The 15,267-nt window shown below is 44.9% G+C and overlaps 5 protein-coding genes across 5 annotated transcripts; 2 read left to right on the top strand and 3 right to left on the bottom strand.

Annotated features, from left to right (window-relative positions):
* Positions 1–416: 416 nt before the first annotated feature.
* On the top strand, positions 417–2,118 carry AOL_s00054g106 (uncharacterized protein; the record flags this gene model as incomplete). Its single annotated transcript, XM_011121422.1, has 4 exons — positions 417–609; positions 718–879; positions 935–1,203; positions 1,300–2,118. The coding sequence occupies 4 exons, from the start codon at positions 417–419 to the stop codon at positions 2,116–2,118; spliced, it is 1,443 nt and encodes a 480-aa protein (XP_011119724.1).
* Positions 2,119–5,949: 3,831 nt separating this feature from the next.
* On the top strand, positions 5,950–6,417 carry AOL_s00054g105 (uncharacterized protein; the record flags this gene model as incomplete). Its single annotated transcript, XM_011121421.1, has 1 exon — positions 5,950–6,417. One exon carries the CDS (start codon positions 5,950–5,952, stop codon positions 6,415–6,417), a length of 468 nt encoding a protein of 155 aa, XP_011119723.1.
* Positions 6,418–7,095: 678 nt separating this feature from the next.
* Positions 7,096–7,899, bottom strand: AOL_s00054g104 (uncharacterized protein; the record flags this gene model as incomplete). Its single annotated transcript, XM_011121420.1, has 1 exon — positions 7,096–7,899. The coding sequence occupies one exon, from the start codon at positions 7,897–7,899 to the stop codon at positions 7,096–7,098; it is 804 nt and encodes a 267-aa protein (XP_011119722.1).
* Positions 7,900–9,542: 1,643 nt separating this feature from the next.
* AOL_s00054g103 (uncharacterized protein) lies at positions 9,543–10,523 on the bottom strand (the record flags this gene model as incomplete). The annotated part of the gene is made up of 1 exon (XM_011121419.1): positions 9,543–10,523. The coding sequence occupies one exon, from the start codon at positions 10,521–10,523 to the stop codon at positions 9,543–9,545; it is 981 nt and encodes a 326-aa protein (XP_011119721.1).
* Positions 10,524–11,602: 1,079 nt separating this feature from the next.
* On the bottom strand, positions 11,603–13,515 carry AOL_s00054g102 (uncharacterized protein; the record flags this gene model as incomplete). Its single annotated transcript, XM_011121418.1, has 2 exons — positions 11,603–13,321; positions 13,408–13,515. The coding sequence occupies 2 exons, from the start codon at positions 13,513–13,515 to the stop codon at positions 11,603–11,605; spliced, it is 1,827 nt and encodes a 608-aa protein (XP_011119720.1).
* Positions 13,516–15,267: the final 1,752 nt, after the last annotated feature.

Here is a 15,267-nt window from a genome sequence, read left to right as displayed (position 1 = left end):
TCAGGGCAAATGTCAAGAGCGAACTTGAGCGCGAATTTCTTAACCGTGACTCCGGATCGTCATCGGCCAGGAAGTCACAGACCATTTTTTCCGCCCCGCCATTCCGTAGATGCAAAATTTTTAAATCTCATATGCAGAAAAGTCTATCTGATATCCCGGATTGATATGATTCTGAATAAGGTTGCAAGTCTACCTTATGACTTATGAGACATGACCTCGAAAGTATATAAACTGTCACGTATTCCTCACAAAATTTTATTCTTTCACCATCACCAGCACAAAGCCTCATCGGGAATTAGGTATATCATTCCTCCTATATTGTTTATTTACACAGTACCTAGTTGTACTTTACCTCTTTCACAAACTACAAAGTTTTGAGAACTTTTCCCTTGTCTATCGCAGCCAAAGTCGCAAAAATGGTTTCCATATCGAAGCTCGCTTTCACTTCGACCTTCCTTTGGTCTTTGGTCGCTGCACAAAATGTCGGCACTCAGAAAGCTGAAAACCACCCTTCCATGTCCTTCGAGACTTGTGATGGATCCGGAGGTTGCTCTTCGCAGTCTGGAGAGGTTGTGATCGACTCTAACTGGCGTTGGGTTCACAATAACGGTAAGATTTCTATATACTAAATTTCCCTAGCCACGAATTGCTCGAGAATTGAGCAACGTTGCAACAGACCAGAGGAATAGGAACTAACAAAATGCCATTACGATATAGACGGGTATCAAAACTGCTACACAGGAAATTCCTGGTCTTCGGAATTTTGCCCAGATAATGTTTCCTGTGCTGAGAACTGCGCCATCGATGGTGCTGACTATGCGGCCACCTACGGAATCACTTCCAGTGGAGATGCATTAACGCTCAAGTTTGTCACTAAGAGTATGTTCTTAGCTCTCAATATTTGAACCCGCGATTCAAAGGTGCTGACAATTAGCAAAAGGCGAGGGTACCAACATTGGATCCCGTACATACCTCATGGACTCCTCATCCAGCTATAAGATGTTCGATCTCCTCGATAACGAATTCACATTTGACGTTGATGTTTCCAACCTTCCATGCGGTCTTAACGGTGCTTTGTACTTCGTATCCATGGACGCAGATGGTGGTATGTCCAAGTATCCTGGAAATAAGGCTGGTGCCAAGTACGGAACTGGGTATTGTGATGCTCAATGCCCAAGGGATCTCAAGTTTATCAACGGTGAGGTGAGTACAATCCTTCCGGGATTGCTCTTTTTGGTTTTCTACCTAATTGCTATATTAAATCCAGACAGCAAATCTAACATGATATTCATGAAATAGGCCAACGTCGAAGGTTGGGAAGCATCCTCCAATGACCAGAATGCCGGTGTTGGTGGCTACGGATCCTGCTGCCCCGAAATGGACATCTGGGAAGCCAACTCCATTTCGACCGCGTACACTCCTCACCCATGCTCTACCAACGACCAGCACCGTTGTGAGGGTGACGGCTGCGGTGGCACTTACTCCAACGATCGTTATGCCGGCACATGCGACGCTGACGGCTGCGATTTCAACTCCTACCGTCAAGGTGACACTGAATTCTATGGTCCCGGAAAGACCATTGATACTGGAAAGAAGTTTACCGTTGTCACTCAGTTCCTTACCGAGGGTGGCGAGCTCTCCGAAATCAAGCGTTTCTACGTCCAAGACGGAAACGTTGTTGAAAACTCTCAGTCCACTATCGACGGTGTATCCGGAAACTCCATTACCGACGCCTTCTGCGACGCTCAGAAGTCCGTTTTCGGCGATCACACTGGCTTCCAGGATAAGGGTGGCCTCAGGGCTATGGGCGATGCTATGAAGAACGGTATGGTCCTCGTCATGTCCCTCTGGGATGACCACCACGCAAACATGCTCTGGCTCGACTCTTCCTTCCCTGTTGATGAGGACCCTTCCAAGCCCGGTATTGCTCGTGGAACTTGCGATACTAGCTCTGGTGATCCTACCGATGTTGAGGCTTCCGTTCCAGATTCTTCGGTCACATACTCCAAGATCAGGTTCGGACCCATTGGTTCGACTTTTGACGGTCCTGCTGCTATCAAGCAGAGGATGGCCAGACGCAAGCGCGGCATGAAGAGACTGTCTTCGATGTCAGCTTAAATTGATGGCTCACATTACAGTCCTTCATTTTTGGAGGCTGGGCCTCAAGGGAGGTTAGATAGGTAAGAAGCCATTGGAAATGGAGATATCGACAAATGCCTTGACGGCTCGTCTCGACCAGATTGGAAACAAAATAGCCTTTCTTTTTATTCTATTCGCTTGTACGAAAATTATTGGTTCTCGGAATCACCACTGTTCATATTTTGATTTTGTTTTGGATTTGCGGATGTACATACATACATGCATTGCCCACGATTTTATGGTTGAACTGTATGATCTTGGGTTTGGGAATATGTGGGAAGGGGACACGGTCTTCTTTTCTAGATTTGTACATACGTCCCCTTTCGTTTTTGATAGAATAACCATACTATATATATCGACCGGATCATAGGGGTTAAACTTCGAACTGTTCTCAAGTTTGTCCCGTGAAAAAATGAGATAATCATTATCTTAATTTATTATTTAAGGGAGGAACTTTGGAGACAGTTGTAAACGCCAGTGTACTAATTTGATAAACTATTGAATAAGAGATATAGATCGATATCTAAGTTATGGGGAACACAGATGTATAATCCCTGGAATTCTTCCGAGACAAAATGAAGAAAAATTCTAACACTAATTCACGAATGTAACAAATCTCATCACACTTTTATATCATTAGATTCATGTCCTTGCACTGTTTTCATTCCATTCGTAAGTTATCGTAAAAGGATCTTGATGTGAAAGCTCGTACGTCGTCAATAGCCCACTTTTGATTGTTTATGACGGTCCACCTTGACAGACAAAACACGAATAGCTCGCTGGGATGGTGCTTGGATCATATGGCTCTACTAATCCACACCCCTTTCGAGAACCATCTGGCTTCTGTGGGTTGTTGGGTCCAAGCGCATTGGGGCAGTATAATACTGGGGCCTGTGCGGTCTCGCAGCGAATATGGCCACAGGCGTAACGAACAGCTGCGTAGTAGCACATCTTCGTCTCTTCAAGGTGGGTTTCCGGTTTGTATTTTAGGATAGTTATATTGTGTTCGTTGATATAGAGTGTGGCTTTAAACTAGCTGGAGCTTGTGGATTAACCAAGATTTTGAAACTGCAGAAGAAATAAAGTCAAGAGCAAGGGACTTTTTATAGCGCACCCAAAGAATAAATGATTTCCTTGGGTATACATATGGCGAGTGTACGAATATGAAGGTATTATTTTAAATGATAATCTGCTGTTTAGGCGTAATGAGTTTAGGTCACCGGATCTAATTGACGATATGCGAGGAAGTCTTGTTCTTTCAATTTATGATATTGACCCATAATACACATTTCTAGCATACAGAATTAACTGATCTCGAGACTGAGGTTGTTGTTAATGTTGTTGATATGTTAGATATAAAATTTGTTTGAGGGCCGAAATTGGTTTTACGACCTTGAGCCAGATAGAACATGAACCCATCGTGCTTAGAGGAAAAGTTTGAAACCTAATTTACGTAGGGCATATGATAGTTGGAGACAGAAATCATGAAGGTCGACCAATTGATAGCTTAAGAATAGCTCAAGTTCGCAATATTGTACAGTCGACTCTAAAATACTACTCATGGTTTGTCCTGTTCCCATGCAATGTTGTATCCTTTCAGCGCCATAGTAGATCTATAAAAGTTATCAAATCCAAGGCCTGAAAGATTAAATTTATAAAAGGGCAATCACTACCCTGTTTGTAGCCGACGGAGAGCAGCAAGCAACAAACAAAATACTGGGGTGTACATAAAATAAAAACCACGTCAAGCAAGCATCCGTAACTCCACTTGGGGGGTAAACCCTGGGGCAGTTAGTTCAATGGCTTCTCCTTCTGCCTTTGAAGTTCCATGCTCCCGTTCATAAGTCGAGATTGAATCTTGAAACACAAAGCCTTATAGGCACCAGTGGACTTAACAGTGATTTCATACACTAGATACTGCCCCATTAATTAATGCTGCGATTATATATTGTTCTTCTACCAACAGTCTATATTGCATAGTGTATATACCAAAGGGTGAGTTAAGAGATACAACCTAATTCGATCTCCCCATAGTTTCTTAATGTTATATCACCCCTGTCTAAAGTGGAAATTTCTTCCGGTATTGCATACTCATTTCCTAATTTTCTATGCTTGGCAATAAATACACTGTTGTTAGAAACCCCAGCGTATTAATCAGTCTTTCTAGTTATATACAGATCTAGAAACTATAGTACTAGCTTTTATGAGGTAGTTTTATGTTAGTGGAATCGGCATTGTACTAGATGCATATTATTTCTTTTGTAGTTTTAGGATCGTCTAGAAAAGTTAATGTTTGCAACATGATCAGAGGTACGCCAGAACTAACTACAGGCAGTATAGAACGGTTACCTTGATAAAGCTTGTTAATATAATGTTAGGTATCGTTGTGTAGTTGGAGCCAATTCAAAGGTTGTAAACCGGTTTATTGAGTTCGCGAATTCGATATCTCCGTCAACGTTGCTCGTTGCCCTGCACGGTGTATTAATAGAAGAGTTTTGAAGTTAATGTTGTTAATGAAGAGATGAGACAATTTAGACTGAAGAAACATGAGACGGTACAGTGGCCTTTGTCTGCAAGTCTGTGTGAAAACCAATTTGAGCTCGTGAAGTAGATACAGCGGCAATGGCAATTGAAATAATTTTTCGTGACAGCTTGCACAACTGTTCCTATAGGGCTAGCTCCTGTTACTTAGTAACAGTAATTAATATAACAACAGCCTACAGGATACTTGTACAGGAAAGCTTTGCAACCAATACGGGACCTAGCCCAGAACCAGGGTCTATTAATACTTGGGGCTCTAGTGCAGAGAAATGATGATATGAGAGGCAGGGACCAGGCTTCGTTACTGAACGGGACTATATATATCTCCTCGATCAAGGCTCACACATTAATATTAGGATATATAATTTACCCGGATTTCGGCAAGCTGCCTAATATTATAAGGAATATTCTCCAAAGTTGGTTGACTTTCAAACTCAATATCGAAACCTGCATGCGCGGTTTTCGGTCTTTGAGGCACATCATAACATCCATTGTTGTATTTTCTTCAAACTCCCAGGCCGGAGCCACGAATGATCCTTGAACCGCGCGAACGAGGCTCTGTAGCCTTCGGGCCAGCGAAGCCGATAGAAAATGAGTCCGTTTGTGCATTCCAAAATGGCTTGCATATGCATATCGAGCCGTCTGCTAATTGCGAAACTTGATTTAGAGTCGACTGCGCTCGAGATAATAGCCCGTGTGTGCAGTGAGCAAGCTCCGCCGTGGCGCCAGTTATCACTAATCAATTCACATACTAGATGGCAATCTGCAACAGTCTATAAGCAATCTTCGCAAAGACCGAAAGAATTGCTTCGGAATTTGAATCTTGATTATGATACTATCCCGATTCTCGGGAAAGATCTGCCGAAATTGAATACTCGATCCACAGCCTACAAAGATGGGACGAAAGAAAAACACCCGCACACACCCAAACAACTGAACCATCGCCAGTTCAGTGACTATGTCCGAATACAGGCAAGGATGGTACCTGTTCTGGACCCATGGCGTCGACCAATCACCAGCTGCGCCTCCACTCGACCCCAGCCAAGTCGTATCGTCCTCGGCCGATATTAATTTAAGCTTACCATCTACCGACTCCTCTTTTTCCAACCGAAGTTGAAACCGAAAGGGACTTTTAAAGCTCATAGTATCCATGTAAAACGAGAGGCTTCAGCTCTCTATCTTTAACTTCATCTGCGCATTTCCCCTCCGCATTTGTTGCCATCCTTCAAATTTCGAAAGTCGGTTGGACCCACAGCGACAAACTTCACCATGTCCGCCGCATACAACATCGCAGCGCCCCAAGCCCGCCCAGAATCTATCATCTCGGACGTTTCAGATGACGGTCCAGACACCGCCCAGCAGAAATCATCACGCGACTATGTTCCTTCGTTATCTTCCGACCAGTCATACGGATACCAGCGTCGTGCTGTGTCACCAACAGATGAGTACAGCCGTGATGCGAATCAGAAATACGTTTCACCATCGCAGGCAAGTGAGAACGGCGACACAAGTCTCAGTGAAGTTGCAGAGGCGTATAGAAACCATGCCATGATATCTGGTGGGCCTGATAGAGGCGGGAGAAGAACGCCAAGGGCATATGAGAGAGGTGAAGTTACCTCCGATGTGATCGAGGGGCTTCAGGATGAGATTGAGAGATTGAGAAAACTGCTGGATCAAGAGCAGTCTAAAAGAGAGGAGCTAAAGTCGCAGTTTAGTCGCTGGAAAGATGCGATGTGAGTATCTTTAGGCTTTATTTGCCTGGGGTTGATGATACCTTGCACTTGCAATTGCGGCTGACTTTGAGCTGAAAGAGCGCACAACACAAAAGCGTATATCAAGAATTCGCAAGTCAATCTTCACAAGAATCATATGCGAATTTACCCATTACTTAACGATGAGGGCGACTATCCAGATATGGTTGTTTTCCCGACGACCGTAGGAGCAATGATGAAAATGAACGGTTGGTAGATGTCATTTCTTTCTCTTCTTAGCACTTGCTGACTATTGTCTATAGAGGCGCACTTAACCCGGCTCGTTGTATTCTACGGGTTACAATCCGACCCAGGCATGGATTATTATGCGAAATATTGCGCTCTACGAGACCACCTTGGAATTGAGCCGTAGTATAGTTAACCAAATCGAGTTTGGTCGTCTATTGTCTAAACCCGTTTCCGATTTGTCTTCATTCCAGCGCGCGGCTCTGAATTTAACCTAGCATGCTTGTAGATACTCTATTCCCGTTATTAGTAAATTACAGGTTTGTATAACGTTCTATTACATTCGCTCCATTCCGTTCTATAATACTTTATTCAAAACAAAATCCGTATATCCCGCTTGCAGTTCGAAACGCCTACCCTGGGTATCAGCGAAGTCTCAAATCCATTCACCAATATACGACGCAAATTCCACCACCAACTACCTCACCGGGTTCCTAGCGACACGTGATGATACACAACCGATATCGAAATCCATGTTTGGCCGTGGGGCAAAGAGCCTAAGTGGAATTGTCAGTTTCTCCGGTTGGTCTTGGTCCATCTCAACTGAGACCGAGACCGATATCTCTCCGGTTGTATTCTTGAAGCAATTCTCTATGAAGTAGTTGCAAAGAATCCATCTTGTCGGTTGTCGCTCGTAGTTGATTCTATACTCTCGGTCCCCACTCCTCCATTCTCGCATCATATCGAGGAACTTCATTACAGATATCTTCTGGCCGGCGACGAGCCTCTGTGGCATAAAAAAGGTGCCATTAGAGCCCCGATATCTGGATGTGAATAGACTAATGACTATTGGCGTTCCGGATTCGGAGCATTGGAAAGCGGGATGGTTTCCAAGTCCCTTGATTTGAGGAAATTCCTTGCGAATCCGTGAAGACGTATCTACCGATGCTGGTTGTTCGTCATGTTTGATATCGAGATGTGCCCAAGTTAATCTGCTGAGATTTTCATCCCAGAGCAGAGTGTTCTGGTAGACTAGCGCTTTGTGGATCAGGGGGTTCTTATGTTTGTCATCCCAGCTGATTGTTGCAGACCTGCTCTTGTGGATTGGTTGGTAGAGCTTGCGACGATGGCATGGCCTCGATAACTCATTTCTCCAAGCCTTGCAAACTTGTGAAAGGAGGCCATGCTGAAACCATTCGCTGTCCTCGAGGATTTTGAATTGGAGCTCTAGGGGAAGTGTTGAAGTTAAGTGGCCATATGCTGGAGCTAAAGATTCGCTCATTTTTGCTTCGTACTTCAAGGCGCGAGCTAAGAATTGTTGAATTGGATTTCTTGGGGATGATCTTGAGAGCTAAGTAAGCAGCGAAGGTCGAAAAAACGAGGAATTGAAAAACATGGCAAAGAAAGAACGGGCGGCCGGATCGTCCGGACAAATGCCCACGCCGGGCCGGCGTACAGTTGGCGCTTTGGCCCAGCGATTTGAACAAGCTGGCACGTCTCAAAAACATAGGGGTTATCGGACATGTCCAGACCTGTCTAAACAGCTGCTAACTGGTAGCTCGCTAACCTTATCACTTTCGCATGGGGGGCTACATAATCATGGCGCCATTTGGCCCCACTATTTGTTGTATTCTCAAGATCCTTTGTGTTGTCTACAACGCCACAGACGTGTGGCTTTCTTCTGTGTGACAGGGAATATTTCCAGAATCAGACAATATAGCGCCGGGTTGCCAGAGACAATGCAGGCCCGCCAGCTTTACCATGGTTACCAGGTGGTACCATGTATTCGATATGACATTACCTTAACACAAGCTTTGGCCTAAATCATTTACTACGTACCTAGTACCTGTATATTGTTTATATCTGTGCTGAAGCTTAAGCTTTATCAGCAGGCACCAATTACATATTATGAGTCTATATATTTGAATTCACGTCCGAATTTAGACCTTCAAATGAAAATATTATCTTAATATAAAGCCATGCATAGAATTCGGGCCTCTAATTGACACTTAAGTTCGAAGTACATGAAGTATCGTGCAGGATTGGGATATATCGATATAATATGTATAGCGAAACATTATTTAAATGCAAATGCAATGAAATGCTACCCGCATCCCCAAACTCATATGATATTGGAAGCAAAGAAACCATATGCAGAATATAAATTAACGAGACCACATACGTATATACGCGTGTATAGGTGCACAGATGGCACAGGCCTGCAGGACTTGGCCAGGTTTGCTAGATGTGTTCGATCCACCCTAAGCTAAGGAGATCAATTTTGGGTTGCTGGATAATCAATGGTTCCTGATTTACATGTGCTTCAGGCGGAATAAGGTAACTTTATGAGACCCTTAGCGGACTAGTGGTTACATGTATACAGTAGCAGGGACCTGATCATACTTCTATATATAGTCAGTATTCTAGCTAGGAAGAAGTACCTAGGTGTAGATATATATATAGAGCCTCTGTTATCTTAAAAAAGAGAGAGCCGTTGAACTGAAAAAGGAGAATATATCATCTTGATATCTAGATACCTGGGCAATCGCTAAAGGAAATTCTGTTGACAGCCTCGATATGCCAACAGAATGATTTTGAAGAATACTAACAATATTAGTATGATAGTAGAAGAAAAACAAAAGTGCTTATAACCAACGTAGTTTGGTTACAGAAATGAGAAGTTAAGTACCTATATGTAGATACAAAAACAATTAACTTCTTTATTGTCATGATCTTAGTTATATCATGGACAAGTCCGGAGCCCCTGGACTAGTGAGTTGATAGACAGGACTATGGTTCAAAATACAACCATATCAACTCCACCTTGCATATGAAACGGGGACATACGTCCAAAGGAAAAAAAGAGAAAATAAATTTCTGAATGAAGGGGTATAACCAATATGTACCAGCCTTTTACCTTCAACCCTAGGTCTCATCGAACGTAAATCCAGTGGGAGAGCTAGACCGGGCAGCAACCCACTCCCCTTCTTTTTGAAAACGGCATCCAAGAATGCAAACGTTAGTCAGAATCTCCAAACAGTACCCGCCAGAACTCTTCCCTTCTTCTCCTCCTTCTTTTGTTTCGACCTTCTTCCAGCATCCCGTAAAAGGAACAGTAACTCGAGCCGCGATTTCCATGGATGAAGTATAAAGCCCGTAGTCAGTTTGGTTGGACTTTTTAAGAGTCTCGTCAAAGTCCGCCCAGTCGTAGCGATCCAAGAATAGTTCCATCCAATGGCGGACCGTTGGACATGGTTGAGCATCAAGGTCGAGCGATATGGGGCCTGGTGTGAACTTCCAATCCTGCAAGATCTCCACGAGTCCTTGGTACTTCTTGGATTCTGGATGCCTTGGATTAACAATGTAGACAGGTTGAGAGAGATAATGCGAGATGTCTCTTCTGCCGCATAAGAGTCCCGGAGAGGATGGAGAAATTGGCCTTGGCTCAATGTGTTTGACGACCCCGGCTAGAGCAGTATCAACGACCTCGCCGCTAGCTTCGAGCTTCTGGATTCTGTTTCTGACTCGAGCATTCACGAAATCGAGGCCGACGGTGATTCTATCCATCTTGATGACTTTCGGATCTATCCTGAATCTTGAGAAGATGAATATAGCCCGGTGGGTAAGCCAAAGAGATGGGTCCATGCATAGTCCGGGAGGTGGAGATTCCTTAGACTCCTCCTTCGGCTCGTTTTTGGGCTCTATCTTGGCTGGGACATATCTGCCGAGTGGAAGAGTGTTCTCGATGAAACCATACCATCTCTTGCAGACAAGCCGGAGAGTTGAGTATTGGCAAACATCGGCACACTCCAACAGATTGAGGTGTATCTCCGGTGGGAAATCCATGACAAAGAGCGGTTGCCCTTCACCTACGATTGGCGAGCTAGTGGGAAGATTTGCCTCCATCGGACACGAGATCTTGGAGCGTGCTTTAGTTAGCCACACTACTCTGTCAGCTATAGTTAAAAGCCATTCAGTTGCACGGACCTTAAGTATATTTTAGATCTAATTGGAGGAAGACAGAATTAATGTGAGGTTGTCACGGGAGCAGATATATAAATCTGATTTGAGTTCAATATTATTGAAGAATAGACAAATTGAAATAGATAAAAATAAGAAAGTGGTGAAGAGCGTGAAGGTTGGAGAGTTAGATAGAGTTAGAGGCGCTGCAGTGCGTGCGATGAACTAGTCACGGATAGATGAATTGGTTTAAGAAGAGGAACCCTACAGAAACCGTTTACATAGTAGTTTCTTTTGCTTGCAATTACTAAGCATGCCGAGGGAAAATTAGAATACACACTTGCCTTGCACGCTCGACATATACCCAGAGCGGGCGGCCTCAGGTCACGGGAGCTGATACTGCACGCAACAAGGAGTCCTAGTCCAATACCTCCCGTCACTCTCAAGGCCCTCCTTCGAAACCTCTAAATCCCCTCATTGGTTCGGGTCTCAGCCTTCTTGTCCACCTTTGTCCCTCCTCCTAACCCCCTATTATATTAGTCACATGCTATTGATTAGTATACTACTCTAACAGGAAATTACAATCGTAAAAACCGAATAGCTAGGTCCCATTCCACTAAATTCTCCTTTTGCAGCGGTCTCTATCTCATCAGACAGACGAATCAATGGAAAAGTGATTGTATATATATCCCAAATTATGTTAAAATGAACATCACTCCAACACAACTTTACTGCAGCCGTGTGGTATTTCTGTGCTCGTGTAACAGTTGCAGGACCTGCGTGGTTTCAAGGCCAAGCTTAGGGTGACACGATTTGATTTGCACGTTGCAATATTTGATTGAACTTAAATTCTTTAAAAGGGTGATATAGATATAGACGTATAGACATTATGATATAATAATATTACAATAGCTAGTCTTGTCTTAATATGGACTCGACTATATTTACGGTTCAAAGATTTTTTTAGATACGAGCCAAAGCTGCAAAGTCAACAAAAACACCTCATCCATACCTTTCCGTATTCCTTACCACCCATTTGCAATCAACACCGCCGCTCTTTCAGCAATACCATAAACGGCTGTCTGGATGTGCGCAGAAATCTGCACAGGGATAACAGACGCATCAACAATCCTCAGGTTAGTGGTTCCATAAACCTTGAGGTTGCAGTCCACAACTCCATTTTGTGCCTTTGGTAACATAGCACAGCTACCAACAGGATGCCACAGTGTTGATACCGTATCTTTAGCATAGGCGAGGATTTGGGCATCGGTAAAGACAGAGCTGCCCGGCTCGTATTCTTTAACAAGGATATCTTTGAGAGGTGCGGTGTTTGCAACCCTTCGAAGGTATTTTACGATTTGCTTGATTGCTTCGGTGTCGTAGGAATTTGAGAAGTAGTTTGGATCAATCACTGGTGGATTGGACGGGTTTGTGGTATCAATATGGACACTACCCTTAGAGAAGGAATGCTGGAGGATACCTAATAAGGTGACGTATTGATTTCCATACTCGGCAGAGCCCGCAGCGGGGTAGCCTTTGGTACCGGTGTACCCATCAGCGAAGAGGACTTCAAGCTGAGGGATCCCAGCTTTAACAGCTTCGGAAGTGAGGTGGTACAATTTAGTTTGATCAACAACGTTGCCTGGGGTTGCAGAATTGGAAGCATGGTAATTCATGATGTTGTCTGAGCCGAGTATTTGTTTCCAATTGAGAAAAGCGAAGTTGCTGCCATTGTAGTCGAAAGCAGAAGGTTGGTTTGATTGATAACGAGCCATCTGTTCGGCAGCGTATGTAGAGTTTGTGTTTAGGGAGTCGAAGGAGGTGAAGCCCGGCTTCAATTGGTAGGCGACACTGACGTAGACGTGATCTTGAAGATTTTCACCTACGCCCGGAAGGTTGATGATGGTTTTTATCCCTGCTTTAGCGAGAAGGGAGCTTTGACCGATGCCCGAGGTTTCGAGAATCTGGGGCGATTGGAAAGCTCCAGCAGATAGAATGACCTCCTTGGTTGCGGTGTATACAGTACCGTCCTCAAGTGTGACACTAGTTGCCTGTTGTCCCTTGCTGGTAGACTTCAAATTGACCTTCCGCACAGTTGCATCTGTAACGATATGGATATTGGAACCAGCAATCGACAAGTATTCTGGGGCCCACGATCTTGTGTAGTTTGAGTCCCGAATATTGCTTGGATGATAGACCGCACCGATTGGGTTTCCATTCAGGGATTCCAAGTTCGTAGGGACCCCAAGACTGTTCATAGTCGGAATGAACGGGAGCTGCTGAGGTGGTTGTATCCGATCTACGGTTGTTTGAATTGGGCCACCCTTTCCAACTCCGGTATTCAAGCCAAAAATATTGCTTGTTTTAACGTAGTTCTCGGCCTTCAACATGTATTTAATCATACTGCCCCATCCCCACCCGTGGTTTCCGAGGTCTCCCCAGGCGTCATATTCGGCTTTTGCAGCACGATCCCAGACCATGAAGTTTAGAGCAGATGTGCCACCGAGCACACGCCCCCTACTCTGGCCAATGACCCGGTTACCTATATTTTCTTGCGGGGTTGTGAGGAATTTCCAGTCGTAAGGTCCAAAAAGAGTAGAGCCTTTAAGCCCAGGAATGCTGATTCCTGGCTCATTGGTGGGGGGCGCCGGACCGGCTTCGAGAATTAGGATTCTGGTATCTGGAAGTTTTTGTCCTAGTCTTGTCGCCAATGCCAGGCCAGCTGTGCCGCCACCTATAACTATCTAAGACATAAATACGGTAAGTTAGACTGTGCGCATGGTAGAACGAAGCCACATATCAGTATGAGTTGACTGAAAGGAAGACTTACAAAGTCGTAAGAGGTGGTAGATGCATCTTGTCGAGAACGGATTGTCGCCGCGGCCGAGTCTCCTGGCAGCAGCGACAATACCAGTACAAAAACAGAAGTGAAGAGCATATCTTATTAGTCTCTTCCCTCAGGTGTGGGGAATCGACAACTATAAATCCCCTAGTGGAACCCGTACGTCAAGGCGACACTAAAAATGCTCTCTTGAAACTAGTACTTTCGAAATGGCGACCGAAACGAACCGTAATATAGTTAACAGGATAGAGAGCGACGCTCTCAAATTGCGAAAAAAAAGATGTAAATAAATATACAGCTCCTGCCTTTCCACGTTTCCGGTAGGCCGGCTGTTCGAGGGTTTTATAATCAAAAAGGAACAACGACACGGCAGGAGACAAGAAGGCGGGTTCGTCTCCTTGCTTTATGTGTGTTCCTTCTGAATGAGTTCATTCTATTCCGGTTCCTCGCATGGCCATGGGTAACCTACCCATTGGTTGCGCCAATCTCCCAAGGCACGTATAAAAAGAACCAAGTCCTGGCATTTTAGGCCGAATTCAAAGCGACTCCTTACTATGTACCTACACCTACGCCCAAACGCGAGGGTATTAATAAAGGATGCCTGTTGGTCGGACTCCTGCGTGGATTATATCATGCATGTCGGCATAAGGTTTTCGAAAGTTCTTTCGCCTGGAAGATATCAACATCGAACGCCTTTGAATTTAACCGGTAATATTCCCTAAAATTGAGGGCTGCAACTGGGATCGGCGTGGTTAGAGATGCACTACCTGTCTAAGGCACGGGCGTCTTTTAAAGCTTTTCACCAATAGGCGCATCAAGTTGTTCCGCTGCATGCAGGTCGTGAAATCCAGGTCCTTGGCCGCGAAGCCACATGGTTTTGGAAGAAGCTGCCCTTGCTTCGATTGGTAAGATATCATGCTATCGGAACGTGATCTAGATCACACTTTTGGGGTATTGTTCAATAGTATCGGCTCATGTTATCGGCGATATCGACGGAATAGCTATAGTGGTAAATTGAATTGAATACAAAGCGGCCTGGTGTTTCTGTCGGGGTGTACAAGATTGGCGAGCCACCGAGCTTTCTTTTCCGACTTCCCCGCAGATTTTACGGGATTTTAAAGCGGGTGCACATCGATCGCGCGATCCACTTCGGGACCACCAGGATAAATCTCACTCTGGCCGCAATACGTACCATTCGAGAGATTAATATCGCCCTTTAGATTTAGCCAGGCCGTGAAGCCGGATAAAAGGTGGCCCAAGAGTGCTATGTATAACCACGGCCTAACAGGCACCTAGTGTAAGTCCTAGACACTTTTTTCCATCTCCATTCGCATTGCAAATAGACAGCAGTCGTCCCCACCCCTAAAACGTGTGTCCGTGTAGACCCCAAATCATGAGGCTCTAGGCCAAAGTTGTGGATATAACTTTCAAAGCTTAGTTGAGTCGAGGCGCTATGTGGCAGCCGGTTGGGTGGTCACCGTGCCATCCCGTGGCTCTGACCTAGGGCCTACGGTGATAGGGCGGCTTGGCCAATGGCATGGCAGGCCATATGCAAGGAACGCGCCAAACAGCGCAAACCCTGTTGTTCGCCAGTCGGCCTCCATCTGCAAATCATCCTCATCCGAGCCGCTAGAACTTGCTCCATCCCATCAACCTCCTGCTCCTCATCCTCCTCCTCCTCCTCCTCACCAACATCATCATCATTATAACTTCCCTATCATCATCTCGACCACTTCGATCACCTTTGCCATCCATACGGCAGCAGACACCAGGTTACCACGAGTATTTCTACCCCTGGTACCTGAGAACACGTCCTCTCAAGGACAAATCGGCGGCCCCATCCTGTGG

This window comes from Orbilia oligospora, assembly GCF_000225545.1.
Source record: "Orbilia oligospora ATCC 24927 unplaced genomic scaffold scaffold00054, whole genome shotgun sequence".
Classification (NCBI taxonomy): domain Eukaryota; kingdom Fungi; phylum Ascomycota; class Orbiliomycetes; order Orbiliales; family Orbiliaceae; genus Orbilia; species Orbilia oligospora.
This window is presented reverse-complemented; position numbering and strand designations above follow the sequence as displayed.